Genomic DNA, 22,198 nt, shown 5'->3' on the forward strand with positions numbered 1-22,198 from the left:
TAGATTCCCATTGTGCTGCAATCTGATACAAAACTCGATACCCCATATGAAAAATAACATATTTACATGTTATACTTGACTGTTCCGCTCATAACATTTATACCCCACACACAAAAATTACTTAATTTTCTATACGTTGCACCTAAATGTTCCACACACTATCATATAACTGGTTATTAATGCCAATTTTTAGCATCTAAGCATACATTCAAAAGCCCAATATCATAGGATTGACCTATTTACAATCTAATTATCATTAGAACACGTCTTTTACTTTTTCTTATTTATTTACTTGTTCTTTGGCCAGTCTCCTTCATATTGTATGATTGATTGTTTGAGGTCAATATGGGTTTACGACAAGCCCTGATCCACTTTCTAGTGAGTGCATTTTTATTGCTTTTTATTCTTTTTCATGAATCGCTACACCTAGATATAGGCACCCTCTTGTGTTTGTTTTGCATATGTGCATTAGGGTCTCAGGACCTAATCTGAGAGGAGCTGCATCCACTCCACCTAGTATTCCCTACCACTCTCCTGGCCCTCCTATGTTCCCCGTTAAATAACAGTTGGGGGTCTAGTCACTGCAATAGCTTACTCATTTTCCAAGGCATGAACACGCTGGTTTCTGTCACCACTACAAATAACCAAAGACTGGAAGATTGGCTTCAAATCACATGTAGCACCCTCTAGTGTGCAACTAGAGGTGGAGTAGGAAAACCATATTCTGGCTCATGTTTAAACCATGTGAGTCCTAATATAGGTCAGTGTTATTAAAGTTCAGGGCTGGGTCACTCATGCAGACAAGTCTCTGGTGCCTCCCTCTGGGTCTGGATGTTGGAGAAACTTCTGGAGGCAAGTAGGCGGGGACCAAGAAAATTGATCTGCATACTTACCAGAGCCTGACCAATCCCCGGGCATTGGGCCTGGCAGGGTGGTTCAGCTAGCCGTTAAGTGTTGGATGAGTCATGCTGGCAGGGGAGTCAGGTGAAAGATGGAGATGCAGTGCTGAGGAGACTGTCGGTGGCCCTAGAGGGACCCCTGCCGGAGAGGGGCTCTACCACAGGCTGCAGCTCAGGTGGCTGGCCTGGATGGATCCTACCACAAGAGAAGTTGGGAGAAGGCTTTCCTGAGAGGCAGCAGGAGCAAGGAAAGGACAGTGTGAGTACTACAGCACAGTGCAGGGACTGACAAGATGAGGGACTGTCACATGTAGCAGGTCTCTCTGGAAGATAGATGTGTGCCTAAATCTTCCTCTTCCCTACCTTACCCTGGGAGATCTCCAGAGAGTCAGTTGGTAGATTAGTGAAGATGGTTAGTCAGGTAGACTGGTGAAGAGAGTCACTCAGGTAGACTGGTGAAGAGAAGCAGACAGGTGGGCTGGTGGAGAAGCAGCCAGGTAGGCTAGCATTTCCTGCAGTGGTAGAGCTGGGACCGGTGTCTACAGTTGGAGTTACTCCAAGATGCAGTTAACACCACATCGTGCTACTTCACATTGTGCTACTTTCCAAGGGACTGAGAGTTCCTAGCCTGTAAGGGGATGTTGCTGATCTAACAGAGACTGTTAGCTACTAAAGAGGGATCAATCAGAACTGTACAGACCCATGAGGAATCAATTGGAGTTGTACAGAAGAAAGGAGAAGAATCAGTCAAAGCTGTAAATAGGGAGGAAGTTGTCTCTGGTTTTGTTACTGTTAAGTTGGGCATCCCTTAACTCCCATCGCCATCCAAGTTATTACCCCCCTAATAAAAAAAAACAAAAAACATAGCTCAAGGACTGATCATTGTGCCTGGATAAAATCAGAAGTTGTTGTGTGCCTGGCTGTGCAGCAGTGGGAAACTCTGTCATCTCCAACCCCTATAGGGGTAGTGCTACACACAGATTAAAAGACAATACATGGTTTGACAAAAGTAGAGTAAAATGTAGATTGTAGGTTCAACAAATTATAAACAATAAAGTAATTTACAATGAACAAATTTATATAAATATATATTATAAAAAAAAAAAGGAAAAGCAAATAAAATTAGGGGAGATTCTAAAAACAAATGCAGAATGCTCTGCAAAAGAATAAAGTGAAGTAATTCCCCCCCCCCCCCAAAAAAAAAAAAAAAAATACTCAAGTGAACAAAATAGACTCTCAGATGTAGACCTTGACTTATTTCAAAGCTAATACTCAATCTGTGTCATTTTATTTATAAAAATATGTATTTAACATATGTCTTTTATTTCTAATTAATTAGAGACATATAAAAATACTTTCTATATAAAAGTAGAATTCTTTCCTTCATCACTCAAGGGGTAATTTACTAAAGCCAAATAAGCTAATCACTTTGCCAGGGGATTTTTACTTTACTACAACATTTTCTGTTAGCTTGGTGAATGAAGTGAACCTCATTCTGATTTCCAACATCCAATGATGTGCAATAAAAAAAAAAAATCATTTTTTTTTCTTCCTTGCATAAGATTGGGTATTCCTTGCAAAATGAATTTTCACCACATTCACTAAGGGAAAAGTCCCTTGTAAAATAAATAAGCCTATTTGCCTTAAGTAAATCAACTCAAATGAGTAGCTTTTTTACTTCATTTTTTTCTTCTAATTTTTATTTTAAACTTTAAGACATCAATTTAATAATTATTATATTATTTTGAAAGCATCACATTAATACAACACAGAGTGTTCATTTGAGGGAAATTTTATTGAAAATAAAGAATATTTTCATCCATCAACTTACTCAGAAAACCCACCTAATTATTCACATCACAAAAAGGTATTTAGAACAAAATCATCTAACTTCATAAATTCTGTGTGCCACCTCTCAGACGAAGCACAAGGTGGAGGGTGGATTCTTTTTGGATGTTGTAGTCAGCAAGGGTACGACCATCTTCCAACTGCTTCCCAGCAAAGATTAATCTCTGCTGGTCTGGTGGGATACCTTCTTTGTCCTGGATTTTACATTTCACATTTTCAATAGTGTCACTGCACTCAACCTCAAGGGTGATGGTCTTGCCTGTGAGGGTTTTTACAAAGATCTGCATACCACCTCTCAGACGGAGCACAAGGTGAAGGGTGGATTCTTTCTGGATGTTGTAGTCAGCAAGGGTGCGGCCATCTTCCAACTGCTTACCGGCAAAGATCAATCTCTGCTGGTCTGGTGGGATACCTTCTTTGTCCTGGATTTTACATTTCACATTTTCAATACTGTCACTGCACTCAACCTCAAGGGTGATGGTCTTGCCTGTGAGGGTTTTCACAAAGATCTGCATACCACCTCTCAGACGGAGCACAAGGTGAAGAGTGGATTCTTTCTGGATGTTGTAATCAGCAAGGGTGCGGCCATCTTCCAACTGCTTGCCAGCAAAGATCAATCTCTGCTGGTCTGGTGGGATACCTTCTTTGTCCTGGATTTTACATTTCACATTTTCAATACTATCACTGCACTCAACCTCAAGGGTGATGGTCTTGCCTGTGAGGGTTTTCACAAAGATCTGCATACCACCTCTAAGACGGAGCACAAGGTGAAGGGTGGATTCTTTCTGGATGTTGTAGTCAGCAAGGGTACGGCCATCTTCCAACTGCTTGCCAGCAAAGATCAATCTCTGCTGGTCTGGTGGGATACCTTCTTTGTCTTGGATTTTACATTTCACATTTTCAATACTGTCACTGCACTCAACCTCAAGGGTGATGGTCTTGCCTGTGAGGGTTTTCACAAAGATCTGCATACCACCTCTCAGACGCAGCACAAGGTGAAGGGTGGATTCTTTCTGGATGTTGTAGTCAGCAAGGGTGCGGCCATCTTCCAACTGCTTGCCGGCAAAGATCAATCTCTGCTGATCTGGTGGGATACCTTCTTTGTCTTGTATTTTACATTTCACATTTTCAATACTGTCACTGCATTCAACCTCAAGGGTGATTGTCTTGCCTGTGAGGGTTTTCACAAAGATCTGCATACCACCTCTCAGACGGAGCACAAGGTGAAGGGTGGATTCTTTCTGGATGTTGTAGTCAGAAAGTGTGCGACCATCTTCCAGCTGCTTCCCAGCAAAGATCAATCTCTGTTGGTCTGGTGGGATACCTTCTTTGTCTTGGATCTTACATTTCACATTTTCAATACTGTCACTAGGTTCAACCTCAAGAGTGATGGTCTTTCCAGTTAGAGTTTTCACAAAGATCTGCATGGCTGGGTAAAGGGGAAATTATACATATACAATTACTCAAAGGATAGGTCCATTTTTTCAAATGATTACAATTTCCTTGCTATTAGCAAGATGCTTTGAAAACATTTTATTTACTTATAGTCTTACATTTAAAAAACAAAAACACACACACAAAAAAATGCCTATATTGTACCAATTATTAAATATGCTTAAACATAATGTATATTTGATTTCCTGTGTCAATGAGAGATTCCAGAGTAATATATTTGATTTTCCATGATAAAAGTTAGTTTTTCAAAGCTATCCTTCATTTTTTTTTATAAGTACAGTACTTAGTCAATATAATATCTAAATCATACTAAAATACACTACAACATGAGTGGCCATAGCCATAATGGGTTCTTCGTCCTACAGCTTTTGCTCCACCAAGGTATATCTTGCATTAAGTTCTCAGAACTATATAAAAGGAACTCACTGTTCATTGCAGTGTCCCTTAGACATAAGGAAAGCATCTAACAGGACTTACAATGATGCTTAGAAAGTAAGACAGAGCTCTTTTTGATCCCATTCTATCAAGGGTCTTTAATCTATAATAGAACTTTAGTTACTATAAACAATATTTGGGATCCAATTATAATCAGTGCTTAGCTACATTTACAGAGCAGTGAATGAAACTCAGAACTGATGTGCAAGGACACATATACAGAAGACCTATTATAGTTGTTATAGTTTTTTCCCCCACTGTTTATGCAGATAGGAAGTGTAATGACCTGTATTCTAAGCAGAGTTGGTGCTTCCAGGGGCGTAACTACAGGGGTTGCAGGGGTTGCGATTGCTACCGGGCCCCATGCTCCAGGGGGCCCAGTAGCAAACCAGTGGGTGAACTTCCAGGATTGCAAAAGTCACACTTGCGACCGGGCCCTGGCATTGCACCACTGTGGGAAGGCCCAAAGATTGCAGGAAGGGAGCCCACTGCAGAACTTGTGAAAGGATCCTGCTGCGGGACCGTAATAAAAGGCCATGCAACGAGAGTAAAGAGCCCCAGGATTAGTGGGAAGAGCCCTGGGCTTGAAGGGAAGGGCCCCGGCCAGGGATCTGGGGGGGCCCTTCATGGTTTCTTGCATCGGGGCCCTGAAGGCTCTAGTTACGCCTCTGGGTGCTTCCAATTTACACCAGGCATGCTTTCATTCAATAAAATGAAAAAGAGGAAACTTATCAAAGAACTTACTTACTGTGCTTTGCTTTGCCACTGCTGGAGACTTGCTCTTCTGAAGATCTAGCAGATACAACTTGGAATACGTTTATACCTGCATATATATATACAAACTCCCAGATGACATCAACAAGAAACCAGTCCAATTATTTTGCACATTCCTCCTCTATGCACAAAATCTATAATAAGTCTAATTGTCTTAATTATAGCTTAGTGTGCTGGGCAGCTCCTTGTTATTAATCTTCCTTGTATTGATGTGTCATTGTAAAAAATTGTGTAAATGAAACAAGACTAGAATAACTAGATCACCAGAAAGTTTTGGAGGAAAGTTCTTTAATAAGGGCTGTTCTGCTTTAGTATTCAACTGGTGCGTACGTAGGTGTTTTTGCGCACATCTGTATGCATGTGGGGTTTATTATTGGGACCCTGGACCAATACTTAGGTATTGCATGATTATGGTAATGTATGGTTCCTAATGATTAGCTAATAGAGCTCTAAGATTGCTTTAAATACACTTTTAGACATTAAAAGTTAAATTTCAATACCCGTGACACTAGGAATACCAGTATTTATTGTTTTCTGGGTGATTTTAATACTACTATTCAAACAGATTTTTTGTCAGTATAACATTTCAAATTTTTACATACAGGCATTGACATTAGTACTCCAGTAACATAAATGAAAAGTATACACTGTAAAGGATAGAAGCACATTTGTTTCAGCTATGCCACTGAATATAGTTTTCTGGGCATGCTCCAGGGTATAATGGATGCTTTAAGGGTGGCATTATGATCCTATGCACAATAAAGAGTAAATACAGCCAAGCTGATATTTTGGTTTAGGTTGGATGGAAGAAAGGGAATCACATGCTAGACACTGCTGATTTTTTTTAAGGCACTTCAGGAATAAATGTGCATGGATGTCTTTTCCATCACTTTGTCAATTTGAATCTAAATAAAGAAGCTAAACCTTTGAACCTTTCGACTTTTTTGAATCTGGCATCATTCCCATCCACTGTTCATCAGCCTGATGAAGGAGGCACTTTAAAGCTGTCTAAGTGTGTTGTCTTATTTCTTTCTGGTACTTTCATGAAATAAAAATATTTAGACTCAACCACTGGTGTGAAGCTTATTTTTCCCAAGTCAATTAAAAATTTGAGGTTCTAATCCTTCCCTAAACTGTCCAACCCCCCCCCCCCCCAAAAAAAAACATTATGACAAGTCTCAAAGTCTCACTTCAAGCCATTGAGTTGATACACTTGCATACTGTTTACATAGATTAGGATGTTAATAATTGCAGAATATTTAGCTGTGCTTCTAGGTGTGGTACTGATTGTGTCCTCACTGCATTCATTTATATAATTATTCTAATGTACTATAACCTGTTCTGCAATCTCTGAAGTGTATAATTAAAGAGTCACTAAATCTACAATGCATGCTTGTGTCATATGAAAACCGGATATGCAATGACATCGCAAACCGATTTTTGTTTGACTTTTCTATTTGCTACCTTAATTTGCTCAGATTTTCTATTTCAAATGTGAGGTTCTGGAATGTTCTGTAAACTGAAAGAGTATAGAACAGTGTAAAATTACAGTCTAAATACTGTATATTAATGGGCCAAAACAGAGTGCACCTTTTCTCCAGTATGTCATTTGAAACAGCCATTTTCATTACATTATCACACAATGCCCAACTCCATCATTTTAGGTGCAAAGAAAAACAATCAGCTGCACTGGTTGTGTAAAATGTGTATCATCGACTAAAAAAGACATAAGACCTTAATCCCTAAAAAAAAATAAAGTCCCAATATAGCTGATCAAGGAGCCCTCTGAAATGTAAGTACCAATTAAAGATGGCATATAAATCAACAAGCACATATAAAGAAAAATAAAGGATTTTCACAGTTGTAGTAACATAGTAACAGTATAAACTAAGGTTGGCCATATATGATTTTTTTTTTTGCTCAGCCTGTAGGCACAACAAAAAAACTAAATCTAACAGACTCCTCTATCTACTCTATACATCCACGCTAATGCTTCTGAGGAGCTATTGGAGAGAGCAATCTGGGCAGCCTATAACGAGAATTCATCAGGAACTGGCCAAAATTCACACAATGTATGGCCAGCTTAATTGGACTTATAAACGCCCAAAAAAGCATTTAGTAAGAGCGCATATCTTGGGATAACTGGGATTCTATAAATATAACACCAAATCAGTGCACAATACCACAATCATAATACCAGTGACTACAAGAAACAAACAAAAAAAAAAAGGTTCTAAAATGGACACTAACCACCTAAATATTACATCAAAAGACGATTAAAGACATATAAAATGGTCATGCTCCCGGATCTACCATAAAAACAATTAAATTACTATAAAAACATTCCTGTGTCTGCTGAACCTGACCAACCAAACCCTCCAAACTCAAGCTGGACAAATTATATCTTGGCATACATATATTTATCCTAATATAATATCATGAATTGGAAGAATGTTCAGTCCATGTACAGTGCTGTGAAAAAGTAATTGTCCCCATAAACCCTAATAACTAGCTGTGCCACCCTTGGTGGCAACAACTGTGTCACGGCACTGCCGCGTACTCACCTGCGTCTGGGCGCCTGCGGCGTTCTCGCAACAGAGTCTCGGTGCTTGCCGGTCACAGAGACACCCCCTCCGGGTCTGCGGTGGCTCCTTCTCCTCCCCTCACCTCTGAGGACTGCAGCAGCACACTGTCATGGCAAGATGGCGGCCGCCATGCGGTTAGTGTTTTACACAGAGGGAGAGAGGAGAGTTGAAGATCTGGTAAGATCAGGTTCTATGAAGCAAACCAAGATGGCGCTGGGTCTGTGACCTCCTTTATAGCCCCTGGCAGCCCCACCTACTGGTGGGAGGTGGCGGGTCATGTGATCCTGGCTCCCTATATAAACCAAGCACACCTTCCAGTCAGTGCTTGGTTATTTTCCTTGCTCCTGTGTGTCTGCTAATTGCATGGTCTGTGTTCCTGATCCTTTCTCCCTCAGGTGGATACTCCTTGATTGCCTGCCAGACCTGACTCCAGAGTAGTCGACCTTACCTCCTCCTCTTCATTAAAGGCCCCCGTGCCACCACAGTCCCTACGGGGCCCTGTTCCCACTTCCAGGGACTCCTAAGGGTCGTGATTGTAAGGGAGTGCTGTTCCACTGCAACTGGGTTCCCTCTCCACTGCAAGACCCCAGGTGGGTTGTGACATAATAACCAAGCTGCAAAAATGGAACCCGCAGGAACAGCCGAAGCTATTACTGCTCTCACCCAACAGATGACAGCCTTGGCTCAAGCCGTCCAAGATCTACAAGCCAGTAACGCTATGCTTCTTGAACAAAGAAGGGCTCAGTCTGTACCCCTTCCAGACTCACCCCCCAGCCACTGGTCCGGTACTAACTGCATTCCCAGAACCAGCCATTCCTATGCCTGACAAGTTTACTGGAAAGAAGTCTGAACTGCGATCATTCATCACAGCTTGTGAACTACTCTTCGTCCTAAAACCACGCACCTACCCCAATGATTACGTGAAGGTCCGCACAACCATTGCCTTGCTGTCAGGTCAACCACAAACCTGGGCACACCAACTCCTGCACTCAAAGAGTCCAATACTGGAGACCTGGGACTCTTTTGCCGCAGCTATGCGTACATTATATGATGACCCTTTGAGACCCTCCGCTGCTCGCTCAGCCCTCCATTCCCTCCGGCAAGGAAGAAGACCTGTGGAGGACTACACCACGGATTTGGCGTCTGACACTGGTTATAATGAAACTGGCCTGATAGAACAGTACCGACTAGGACTATCCGAGGCCTTAAAAGATGAATTAGCCAGAGTTGGGGTACCCCCTTCCTTGGAGGGTCTGATCCTCCTAGTCACCCAATTAGACCGACGCTTCCGTGAACGAAGAAGTGAGAGACAGGCTCCAGCTTATCTCTGATCCTTGGATTCCCCAGGGCCTATGCCTTCTGCTTCTCCATCCTCTTCCTCATCTGAAGAACCTATGCAAATAGGCATGGTTCGCCGTCCACTAACGGAAGAAGAACGCAAGAGACGCCGTTCTCAAGGACTTTGTCTCTATTGTGGGAAAGCCGATCACCAACTCCGGTCATGCCCCGTCCGACCCACAACCTCACCTGGTAAGGGTTCCTTAGCCCCTTCTTCCTGGACTTCTACTGTTCCATCCACCTCTTCTTACTTATCTGTTTCTCTTTCTCTCCAGTGGGGAAGTAGAGATCTCCAGATTACGGCCATCATCGACTCCGGAGCCAGCGGTGTTTCATAGACCAGACCTTGGTCCGATCACATCATCTGCCTATGCAACTTAAGTCACGGCCGTTATCCCTATTCGTGGTAGATGGGACTCCTATCAAAACTGGACCCGTACTACATGAAACCGGTCCCATCTGTCTCCTCCTTGGTCACCATAAAGAGACTATCAATTTGGATATTGTACCCTCACCAATATTCCCACTCATCCTCGGCCTTCCCTGGCTTCGCACCCACAATCCAGCGATAGACTGGATTAAGGGTACTCTCACCTTCTCTTCCACCTTTTGCACCACCACTTGCTTAAAAGAGGCACCCACGCATCTACTCACGATAAACCTTGACCCTCCAGTTATCTTGCCAGACAAATACAAGGAATTCAAGGATGTCTTCAACAAACAGAATGCAGATCAGTTGCCCCCAAGACGTCCATATGATTGTCCAATCGATTTGCTCCCAGGTGCCCCTATCCCCTATGGACGTGTATTGCCTCTGTCGGAAACTGAACTCGCGCACCTTAAGGGGTACATTTCTGACAGCCTCGCCAAAGGTTTCATCAGACCTTCCACGTCACCAGCAGGAGCAGGTATATTTTTTGTTGGTAAGAAAGATGGAGGTCTTCGCCCATGTATTGACTACCGTGCCTTGAATAACATCACTATTAAGAATCGATACCCCTTACCTCTGATACCCGAGCTCCTAGATCGATTAAGGAAAGCAAAGATTTTCTCGAAACTAGACCTACGAGGGGCATATAACCTGGTCCGCATACGCAAGGGGGATGAGTGGAAGACAGCATTCAGGACACGCTACGGACATTTTGAATATCTCGTCATGCCCTTCGGGCTCTGCAATGCCCCGGCCACATTCCAGCACTTCCTGAATGATGCATTCTGTGATATACTGGATTCTTTTGTCGTAATATATCTAGACGACATACTGATCTTCTCCTCTTCTTCTGCTGAACATAACGAGCATATGAGAAGGGTACTTCTCCGTCTCCGTGAGCACAGACTCTATGCCAAGTTGGAGAAATGTGTTTTTGATACAGAATCCGTGGAATTCCTGGGGTACTTGATCTCTCCGGGGCAAATACAAATGGACCCTCGTAAGATCACAGCTATCCTGGAATGGCCTATCCCTAAGGACAAGAAGTCTGTACAGTGCTTCATTGGGTTTGCCAATTTCTATAGACGTTTTATCAGAGGTTTTTCCCAGGTATGCTCCCCCATTACAGCCCTGACAAAAAGCCACAACCTGTTCACATGGACCAACCAAGCTCAAGAGGCCTTTGAGAAACTAAAAGAACTGTTTACCCAGGCTCCTATTCTCATCCAGCCCGATTCTACAAAGGCCTTTTTCCTTGAAGTTGATGCCTCCGATATTGCCATTGGGGGTATCCTGTCCCAAAGAGGTGAGAGGGATGATCGACTTCACCCCGTGGCATTCTACTCACGAAAACTCCTGCCCGCTGAAATTAACTATGACGTGGGCAAAAGGGAACTTCTTGCTGTCAAAAACACTCTAGAGGAATGGCGCCATCTCCTTGAAGGAGCACCCTTACCTGTAACTGTATATACAGACCACCGTAATCTAGAGTACCTACGTACTGCTAAGAGACTGCGTCCCCGTCAAGCCCACTGGGCTTTATTCTTTTCCAGATTTAATTTGCAGATCACCTACCGCCCTGGCTCAAAAAATCAAAAGGCAGATGCTCTATCACGCATGTATGAAAAGACAAACCCAACAGATCAAACCCAAGACACCATCCTACCTCCAAACCAATTCCTAGCAATACAGGTATCACTCCTAGACCGTATACGCAATTCATCGGTCCAACCACCGGTGATGATACCTCCTCTGATCCAGAAACAAGGCTTATGGTACCATGGTGAACAACTGTATATACCACCTTCACTCCAGTCTGAGGTAATTGGCCAGTTCCATGATACCCTTTCAGCAGGTCACGGAGGAATTACCCAGACATTTGAAAACATTAGCCGTTATTATTGGTGGCCTTCTATTAAATCGGACGTCAGGGATTATGTCCTTTCTTGTGATATATGTGCTCGATCAAAGACCCCAAAGATAAAACCTGTGGGTCTTCTCCAACCTCCTGCAGTTCCTCAAGGGCCATGGACCGACATAGCCATGGACTTTATTGTGGATCTACCCTTATCACACAAACACAACACCATCATGGTGGTAGTGGATAGATTCACAAAAATGGCACATTTCATTCCTTCTGTAGGACTTCCATCTGCTTCAAAGACTGCCTCCTTGTTCCTGCAAAACATCTTTCGTATACATGGATTACCCCAAACCATCATCACTGACCGTGGGTCCCAGTTCACCTCCCGTTTCTGGTCCCATTTTTGTCGTCATCTAAGGATCCAACGATGTTTATCCTCGGCTTACCATCCTCAGACCAACGGCCAAACAGAACGTACCAACCAGATTCTGGAACAATATCTTCGTTGTTTCACTACACATCTGCAAGACGACTGGTTATCTCTGCTTCCCACAGCAGAGTTCTCCTACAACAACCACATGCACCACTCCAGCAAGATGACACCTTTTTATGCCAACTATGGTTTCCATCCATGTGCCCTTCCAGAGCTACCTTGTCCAAACACAGTGCCTGATGTAGCCTCACAACTGAACAAACTTAGACATCTTAAGCCTATGTTGTACCAGACCCTGAAAATAGCACAACAACGCTACAAAGGATATGCAGACAAAAAAAGGTCACCAGCACCCACTTATGTGCCAGGAGACAAAGTCTGGCTGTCCACACAACATATGCGTTTGTCTTGCCCCTCACAGAAGTTGGGACCACGTTACATAGGGCCTTTCACTATAACCGAGATCCTATCTCCTGTGGCCGTCCGCCTGGACCTCCCTTCCACCTACAGGTTACATCCGGTTTTTCATGTATCCCTCCTAAAACCTTGGAAACCCAACAGATTTCCTTCCCGTATTGTGGCTCCACCCTCTCCAGTGGTTGTGGATGGCTCTGAAGAGTTTGAAGTCCAAGAGATTCTTGATTCCAGACGTCGTAGGGGAAATCTGGAGTATCTCATCCACTGGAAAGGGTATGGCCCAGAGGAGAGATCCTGGGAGCCAGCTAAGAATGTTCATGCACCTGCCAAGATTAGAGCTTTCCACAGAAGACACCCTGGCCGACCAACCCTATTTCGCGCCCTGAGGTCGCGTTTAGGAAGGGGGCTCTGTCACGGCACTGCCGCGTACTCACCTGCGTCTGGGCCCCTGCGGCGTTCTCGCAACAGAGTCTCGGTGCTTGCCGGTCACAGAGACACCCCCTCCGGGTCTGCGGTGGCTCCTTCTCCTCCCCTCACCTCTGAGGACTGCAGCAGCACACTGTCATGGCAAGATGGCGGCCGCCATGCGGTTAGTGTTTTACACAGAGGGAGAGAGGAGAATTGAAGATCTGGTAAGATCAGGTTCTATGAAGCAAACCAAGATGGCGCTGGGTCTGTGACCTCCCTTTATAGCCCCTGGCAGCCCCACCTACTGGTGGGAGGTGGCGGGTCATGTGATCCTGGCTCCCTATATAAACCAAGCACACCTTCCAGTCAGTGCTTGGTTATTTTCCTTGCTCCTGTGTGTCTGCAAATTGCATGGTCTGTGCTCCTGATCCTTTCTCCCTCAGGTGGATACTCCTTGATTGCCTGCCAGACCTGACTCCAGAGTTGTCGACCTTACCTCCTCCTCTTCATTAAAGGCCCCCATGCCACCACAGTCCCTACGGGGCCCTGTTCCCACTTCCAGGGACTCCTAAGGGTCGTGATTGTAAGGGAGTGCTGTTCCACTACAACTGGGTTCCCTCTCCACTGCAAGACCCCAGGTGGGTTGTGACAAACTGCAATCAAGCGATTGCGATAACTGGCAATGAGTCTTTCACATTGCTGTGGAGGGATTGTGGCCAACTCTTCTTTGCAGAATTGTTTTAATTGCGACACATTTGGAGGGTTTTCAAGCATGAACGGCCTGTTTAAGGTCATGCCACAGCATCTCAAAGGGATTTAAGTCAGGACTTTGACTAGGCCACTCCAAAAACCTTAATTTAGTTTTTTTATTTATTTTTTACCCATTCAGCTATTAATAATCTTTAAAATAACCCTCCCTAAAACGTACACTGTAACGATAACACATAAAAGGATTTCTAAACCCAAAAACATATATTTAATATAGCTCACCAATCAAAAAAGTGGAACTAAGCACCTAGAAATACTGACCTCCATCTTCCAGAAATGAAGTGGTTACATCTCTCGATGGCCGCTGTCATCTTCTTGCAGGTGCCTGTTTAGTGGCCTGCAGGGGGGGGGAGGTGACATCATCCCGAGCATGTGCACAGTAGTCAGTCATTCCAGCAAACCCTTTCACCATGGTTTGAGGCAAACCATTTAACACTAATAGGGTTGCTTCTAAAGTATGTAAAAACGTTATCCCAAAAGTAAAAAAAACTGTCGCTGTAACTGCTAAAAACAAGTGTTACATGGTGTTGGGCTTTAAAAGCCTACTAAAGTCAGAGATACTTACCTCTGCTCCAACAGTCCAATGTCCACAAGGCCGACTCTGGCATCTTCACCCCAGCTTCTTCTGGGTGCTGGTCTTCGGATGTCTTGATTGGCTGGCGCAAGATGACATACGTTTATTTTATTGCAGAAGAGACATTACAGGTCCTTTCTGCAAATAAAGAGCCTGTCTGTTCACAAGCTTTGCAACTTTAATTCCACTTTAATTTGTTAGCCACTTTTGCTAGTTCATTTGACACTACCCTCTTCAAAGGTTGATGATGCTGCTGCCCAGGGGTAGCTTTACTGCTCCTCCATAGAATGAAACCACCCTAAGACAGGAAACGTGTTACTGGCAAGATAACCAGGAGAAAATAAAATAAAAAAGGCCTAAAAAAAAAAAATGAAAACTAATGCAGCCATCATATTTAAAGGGTAACTCCACTTTTGTGCGAAAAAAAATAGCAAATAAAAAATAATATAACACATACAATTGCGACTCAAGTCAAATTTTAATTGAACATTATTAAAATGATCTTTCCTTTTCAATCTGTAGCTCTGTAATTTTCTGTTAAATTAAATGCAACATGGAGGTGTTCTGTATAAAGAATGTGTACAGAACGCCCCCTAGAATCATAATTTTCTGCTTGTGTGATTGGCTCACTGATTTTCCCAAAAGTCTACACCAAGATACAAATCAGTTTTTGGCATCCCTTGCAACAAAAATGTCATTTTTGGTGAGATACTCCCAATAGGAAATCACATCTAAAGGGATGCAGACCCTGCAATGTTCCTCATTAGAGCCCTGCAGGTGCAGCAGCTGATTGATAATTATGAAACCACTCCCATACAGATGCACTTTCCACATGGGCAGAGACAAACAAACAGGGATTTCTTCAGAATAACAAAAGGTAGGAATCTGCAACAAAGTTTGGTAAAATCCTTGTAATGTACATGGATCACCCAGAGGGGAATGTTTATTTCCTAACAAGAGTGGAGTTACTCTTTAACCACTTGCCGACCACCGCACGACTATTTACTGCAGGAGTCAAACCCTACAGGCAAAGCGACATAACCCTATGTCACTCGCCCCACCGCTCTGGGGCGCACTCCCGCGCGCCCCCGGCCCCGCTAATGATCTAAATTGGGTTCAGAACCGATCATCATCAGGTCCAGGCCAATAATTTTTGGCCTGGACCTGTTGATCGGTCCTGCCCAATCAGATACTGTCTGTGCCTGTGTAATGTAAACACAGGCACAGAAAAGACCCGCTCTCCCCAAATCCTTTTTGGAATTATCGAGAGAAGAGAGCGGATCTGAACTGTGAATACTGCACCAAACACCCCCACACACACCTAGGCTAGGCACATTTAACCCCTGATCAACCCCCAGTTAACCCCTACACCCCCTGTCACAATACACACTGTATACAGTATATAGCATTTTCCTATATACCCGTATAAGTGTGACTTGTGACCAGGTTTAGCGCTTGCGGCCCTTCATTTTATACTTAGGATACCCGCCACCCCCCAATAAAGATTTAACCCCCTGATCCCCCCCTGATCACCCCCAGTTAACCCCTTCCCCCTGTCACATTGCACACTAATATACAGGTAATTACTGTATTTTGTATTAGTGTGATTGTGACTTGAGTTAGCGCTAGTGAGTAAGTTTCTGTCCCAAGGAGCTTTAGGGTCCCCACCAGTCCCCAATGAAGATTTAACCCCCTGATCACCCCCAGTTAACCCCTACATCCCGTGTCACAACACACACTGCATACAGTATATGGCAGTTTCCTATATACCTGTATCAGTGTGACTTGTGACCAGGTTTAGCGCTTGTGGCCGTTCCTTTTAGGGTTAGGATACCCGCCACCCCCCCAATAAAGCTTTAACCCCCTGATCCCCCTCTGATCACCCCCAGTTAATTCCTTCCCCCGTCACATTACACACTATACACAGGTAATATAGTGTTTTTTTGTATATCTGGGATAGTGTGATTGTGACTTCAGTTAGCGCTAGCGAGTAAATTTCTGTCCCAAGTAGGTTTAGGGTTCACAACCCCCCACCCCCCCCCAATAAAGATAAACCCCCTGATCCCCCCAGTTAACCCCTTCATTGCCCTGTCACAGTGTCACTTTTATAGTGTACAGTTTTTTTTCTGATCACTATTGTTAGTGTCACAGGTGACATTAGTTAGTGTTAGCGTCAGTCTAAGATAGCGCAGATCCCCGGCGCATAGTTAGAAATAACCCCTTGATTACCACATACACACACATACACACAAACACACACACAAATACACTTCCATTACTAGTATAGTGTTTGAACAGATCAATATCTGATCAGAACTATACTAGCGTCCCCATAGTTTAGGGTTCCCAAAACGCGGTGTTAGCATGATCAGCACTGATTCCTGCCAGCACCTGCGTTTAACCGCTCCACCCAGCCCACCCAGGCAAGTGTAGTAATCAATAGATTACTGTCGCTTACAAAAAAACACAAAACACACAAAACCTCTGTGTTAGCAGAGTCAGGCCGGATCCCTGCTAGCATTAGCAATTTTTTTTGGTAGCGGTTGAAATAGTCCTTGACAACCAGGTGCTTTTTTTACCTGTGAGTCACACTATGTACCGGTCAATTTAGTTGCTAAAATGACCAAACGGTGGTACAGTAGTGCAGAGGCTAACAGTATACTTACCATGTCAGATGAGAGCGATGGGGAAGCCTCACTGGCAGAATCAGGGTCAGTATACAAACCTGAAGAGAGCAGCGGCTCCATGACAGATAGCTCCGATGACGGATGGGTCCCTGTTGGAACCAGGCGTACCCGACCCCATTCTCGAGTTGCTGAGGTGCAGAGATCACAGCGTGCTCGTATGGAGCAGTGTTGGTACTAGTGCCACTCAGCCTTCTGGTGAGGTGACCTGGCAAGCACCAGCGGCCTAGTACATCCTTGACCTAGTACAACTAGCACTGCAGTAACACTTGGTGACGTGGCGAGTCCCATAAGGGCAGTTGAAGCTGGTGCGGTGGCTAGCACAAGTAGTGGCCCGCAGCCACCGCATATTCGAAGACAGGCCCGTAGAGCCTATAGTGCCCTCCCTGATGCGCTGGCATATCCTGATTGGGAACCCATTGATACAACAGCGCCCGTACTTCCCCCATTCACTGGCCAACCTGGAATCCCCGTGGAAACAGACAATTTTACTCCCCTGAATTTTTATGAGCTGTTTTTCACGGAAGATCTTTTCAGATCTGTTTTGGACCAAACAAATTTATACGCTGGTCAATTCATTGCCGCCAACCCAAATGCGCCCCTTGCCAGATAATTCGGCTGGAAACCTGTAACGGTTTCCGAGTTTAAGACGTTTCTGAGCCTTTCCCTCAACATGGGCATAACCAAAAAGAGTGAATTGCAGCTATATTGGTCCACTAACCCAATTCACCATATGCGCGTGTATTCTGTCTCCATGTCCAGGGCGAGATACGAGCAAATTCTGCGATTTATGCATTTCAACGACAATGAAATCTGTCGTCCTCGGGGAGACCCTGAATATGATCGACTCCACAAAATTCAGCCCCTTGTAGACCACTTCAATCAGCGGTTTGCAGCCTTGTTTACCCCCCAACAAGTTGTCTGCGTTGACGAGTCCCTGATTAAGTTCACTGGCCGCCTTGCTATGAAACAGTATCTCCCCAGCAAGCGCGCCAGATACGGGGTCAAACTGTATAAGCTGTGTGACAGGGCCACAGGCTATACAGTTAGTTTCCGGGTCTACGAGGGAAAGATAGCTCTGTGGAGCCCCCCACCTGCCCAGACTACATAGGGAGCAGCGACAAGATAGTTTGGGACTTGGTGTCACCCTTATCCGGAAAGGGGTACCATTTGTACGTGGACAATTTTTACACACACGTGCCACTATTTAGTCACCTGCTCGAATTACAAATTGGCGCATGTGGCACTGTGCAACCTAATCGCCGGGGCTTCCCCCAACGGCTTGTAAATTCCCGTCTTAGTCGGGGGGAGAGAGCCTGCTTGAAAACGGACAAATTGCTTGCAGTGAAGTGGAGGGATACACGGAATGTTTTCGTTCTGTCCTCCCTTCACGCAGACATAACGGTCCAAATTACTACGGCAACTGGTGTTATGGAGAAACTCCTCTGTGTCCACGACTATAAACTTAATATGGGAGGGGTGGACCTTAATGACCAGCTTTTGGCGCCGTACTTAGTTGCCCGTAAAGCCAGACACTGGTACAAAAAAGTGTCTGTATATTTATTTCAATTGGCTATGCTGAACGCCTTTGTACTATACAGAGTGTCAGGACGAACCGGATACTTCCGAGAATTCCAGGAAGAGATCATCAATGCCTACCTGTACCCAGGAGGTGTTCCTGCCCAACTTCCCCTTCCAGATGCAGTGAGCCGGCTGCATGAGAGGCATTTTTCACATGTCCTCCCGAGTACCCCTACCGAAAGACACCCCCAAAGAAGATGTCGTGTCTGTAGCAGGCGCGGATTTAGGCATGAAACCCATTATTATTGTCCCACTTGTCCTGACCAACCTGGTCTCTGCATCGGGGAATGTTTTGAGCGCTACCACTAGTGGAGTATTAGTGTAGGGTACAGCACGACATAGTGTAGAGCACACTAACACAGGGTCTCGAAAGATGTTCGATGGTTATCGACATTTTGAGAGACCCTAAGCTGGAAAGTTGCAGTTCAGAAAAATAAGTGTAAAAAAAAAAAAAATACAAAATTTTTTTTAAAAAGTTACAAAAAAAACAAAAAAAAATATAAAAAGTTACAAAAAAAATATAATATAAAAAAGCCAAAAACAGTTTTCTCAGTTATTTTTATGTTCTTCTACTCTTCCTACTGTACTTTTACTGTACTTTGTTTGTTTTTCATTCTTTTGTTAACCTGTTTTCCTTGCAGGTACTCATCGGCTGCCACACTGATTTTATATATTCTGACACAAACAGCGTTTGCGCTCTGCATATATGGATACCTCTGATGGCAGCGCTGGGGTAGGTTGATTTCACCACTGCAGTTAAAATACCTTTAGGTATACGTGGAATATTGTCATGTATACCCGCCATTAAGAAGTGGGTTTGGATGTTTGGGCGGTTAATGGTGTGTATACTACACAATTTTCCTGCGGAGATTTCTGTTAGGTTCTCTTTTTTTCGTTCAGCCAACAGGCTGCATGAAAAAAAAAAACCCTACACTATATGCCAAACAAGGACCATCAATGTACTGGTACGTTGCTGGACTTTGAGTGGTTATACCAGGATGATGCCTGCAGATTTAGGCATCATCTTGGTATCTTTTTTAACAGCCAGATGTTGGCCTACATGTAAAAGCAATCTTAGCGGATAATTGGCCGTTAAACTGCTTTTACTAGAAGTGGGAGGGGACTCCCCCCCCTCCCGCCGCCTTCCGCCGCCTTCCACGGTTTTTCTCGGGCTCTCCTGTCCCACCGGTTAACATGAGAGTGCAGCCAGTGGTTCAATTATCTAACCATAGAGCTGATTGGAGACAAGAATGGCTCCAATCATCTGTATGGCCTAAGATACCTAAAGCTATGAGCGTTTCATGACTTCTGTTTCTCCAGAAATAAACAGCGCCATTAGGAAATTGGGAAAGCATTTTATCCCACCAATTTTGGTGTGGTCAGATGCTTTAAGGTCAGAGGAGAGATCTAGAGTCTAAAAGACCCCAATTTTTTTAAAAAAAGAGTACCTGTCACTACAGATTGCTATCATAGGGGATATTTAAATTCACTGTGATAACAATAAAAATGATTAAAAAAAATAAAAAATTAAAGGAAAGGTGTCAAAATAACATAAAAAAGCAAAAAAAATCAAGCCCCCCTGTCCCCAAAGGCGCACGCAGGCATTGGTCTAGTGTCATATGTAAACTGCAATTCCAGCATGTATGTGAGGTATCGCCACGAACTCCAGGTCGAGGGCAGTAATTCTTGCAGTAGACCTCCTCTGTAAGTCTAAAGTGGTAACCTGTAAAGACTTTTAAAGGCTTTTAAAAATGTACGTAGTTTGTTGCCGCTGCACAGATGTACGCAATTTTTAAAGCATGTCATGTTTGGTATCTATGTACTTGGCATAAGATCATCTTTTAAATTTTACCAAACAATTTGGAATTATATAGTGTATTTGTGCATTAAACTTTAAAAAAATATATTTTTTTCGCTGAAATTGCGTTTGGAAAATCTGTGCGCAAATGCCGTGTGACAAAAAAATTTGCAACATCCACCATTTTGTTCCGTAGGGCCTCTGCTTTAAAGAAATATATAATGTTTGGGGGTTCAAAGTAATTTTCTAGTAAAAAAAAAAATATTTTTTCATGTAAACAAAAAGTCACAGAAAAGGCTTGGTTTTCAAGCGGTTAGAAGAGTGGGTGACGTGTGGCTAAGATTGACAGTTCAAACACCCCCCAAATGACCCCTTTTTGAAAAATAGACATCCAAAGCTATTTGCTGAGAGGCATATTGAGTCTATGGAGTATTTTATATTTTGCCCTAAGTTTCGGGAAGGTGACAATTAGTTTTTTTTTTTTTACACAAAGTTGTCACTAAATGATATATTTCTCACGCATGCCATAGGTATATGTGGAATGACACCCCAAAATAAATTCTGCTGCTTCTCCTGAGTACAGGGATACCACATGTGTGAGTCTTTTTGGGAGTCTAGCTGTGTATGGGACCCCGAAAATCAATCACCGCCTTGAGGTTTTCTAATGGTCTAAATTGTGCATTTTACTTCCACACTACCTGTCACAGTTTCAGAGGCCCTGAAATTTCAAGATAGCACAACCCCCCCTCCCAAATTACCCCATTTTGCAAAGTAGACACTCCAAGCTATTAGCTGAGAGGCATGGTGAGTCCATGATAGTTTATATTTTGCCACAAGTTTTGGGAAAATTATTATTTATTTATTTATTTATTTATTTTCCACGAAGTTGTCACTAAATGATATATTGCTCACACATGCCATGGGTATATGTGGAATGACACCCCAAAATACATTCTGCTGCTTCTTCTGAGTACAGGGATACCACATGTGTGAGACTTTTTGGCAGTCTAGCTGCGTACAGGACCCCGAAAACCAATCACCACCTCAGGCTTTCTAAGGGCGTAAATTGTTGATTTCACTCCTTACTACCTATCACAGTTTTGAAGGCCAGGAAATGCCAAGATAGCACAAAACCCCTCCAAATGACCCCATTTTGCAAAGTAGACACTCCAAGCTATTTGCTGAGAGGCATGGTAAGTATTTTGCGGCTCTAATTTATTTTGGAAAATGAAGAAAAAAAGGAAAATGCATTTTTTTTCCTCGGAGTGTCTACTTTGCAAAATGGGGTCATTTGGAGGGGTTTTGTGCTATCTTGGCATTTCCTGGCCTTCAAAACTGTGATAGGTAGTCAGGAGTGAAATCAACAATTTACGCCCTTGGAAAGCCTGAAAGTGGGGATTGGATTTCGGGGTCCTGTACTCAGCTAGACTGCAAAAAAGTCTCACACATGGGGTATCCCTGTACTCAGGAGAAGCAGCAAAATGTATTTTGGGGTGTCATTTCACATATACCCATAGCATGTGTGAGCAATATATCATTTAGTGACAACTTTGTGTAAAAAAACAAAAAACAAAAAAATTTTCCTGGAACGTGTGGCAAAATATAAAATATTCCATGGACTCACCATGCCTTTCAGCAAATAGCTTGGGGTGTCTACTTTCCAAAATGGGGTCTTTTGGGGGGGTTTTGTGCTATCTTGAGATTTCAGGGCCTCCGAAACTGTGATAGGTAGTGAGGAGTAAAATCAAAAATGTATGCCATTAGAAAACCTGAAGGCGGTGATTGGTTTTCGGGGTCCCGCACACAGCTAGGCTCCCAAAAAGTCTCACACATGTGGTATCCCTGTACTCAGGAGAAGCAGCAGAATGTATTTTGGGGTGCTATTCCACATATACCCATGTCATGTG

General features: G+C 43.6%; 1 protein-coding gene across 1 annotated transcript; it reads right to left on the minus strand.

The window, feature by feature from the left end:
- Positions 1–2,673: 2,673 nt before the first annotated feature.
- On the minus strand, positions 2,674–4,210 carry UBB (ubiquitin B). Its single transcript, XM_082245032.1, has one exon. The coding sequence runs from the start codon at positions 4,172–4,174 to the stop codon at positions 2,792–2,794; it is 1,383 nt and encodes a 460-aa protein (XP_082101158.1). The 5' UTR covers positions 4,175–4,210; the 3' UTR covers positions 2,674–2,791.
- Positions 4,211–22,198: the final 17,988 nt, after the last annotated feature.

This window comes from Pelophylax lessonae (assembly GCF_965119305.1).
Source record: "Pelophylax lessonae genome assembly, chromosome: 2".
In the NCBI taxonomy this organism is placed as follows: Eukaryota; Metazoa; Chordata; class Amphibia; order Anura; family Ranidae; genus Pelophylax; species Pelophylax lessonae.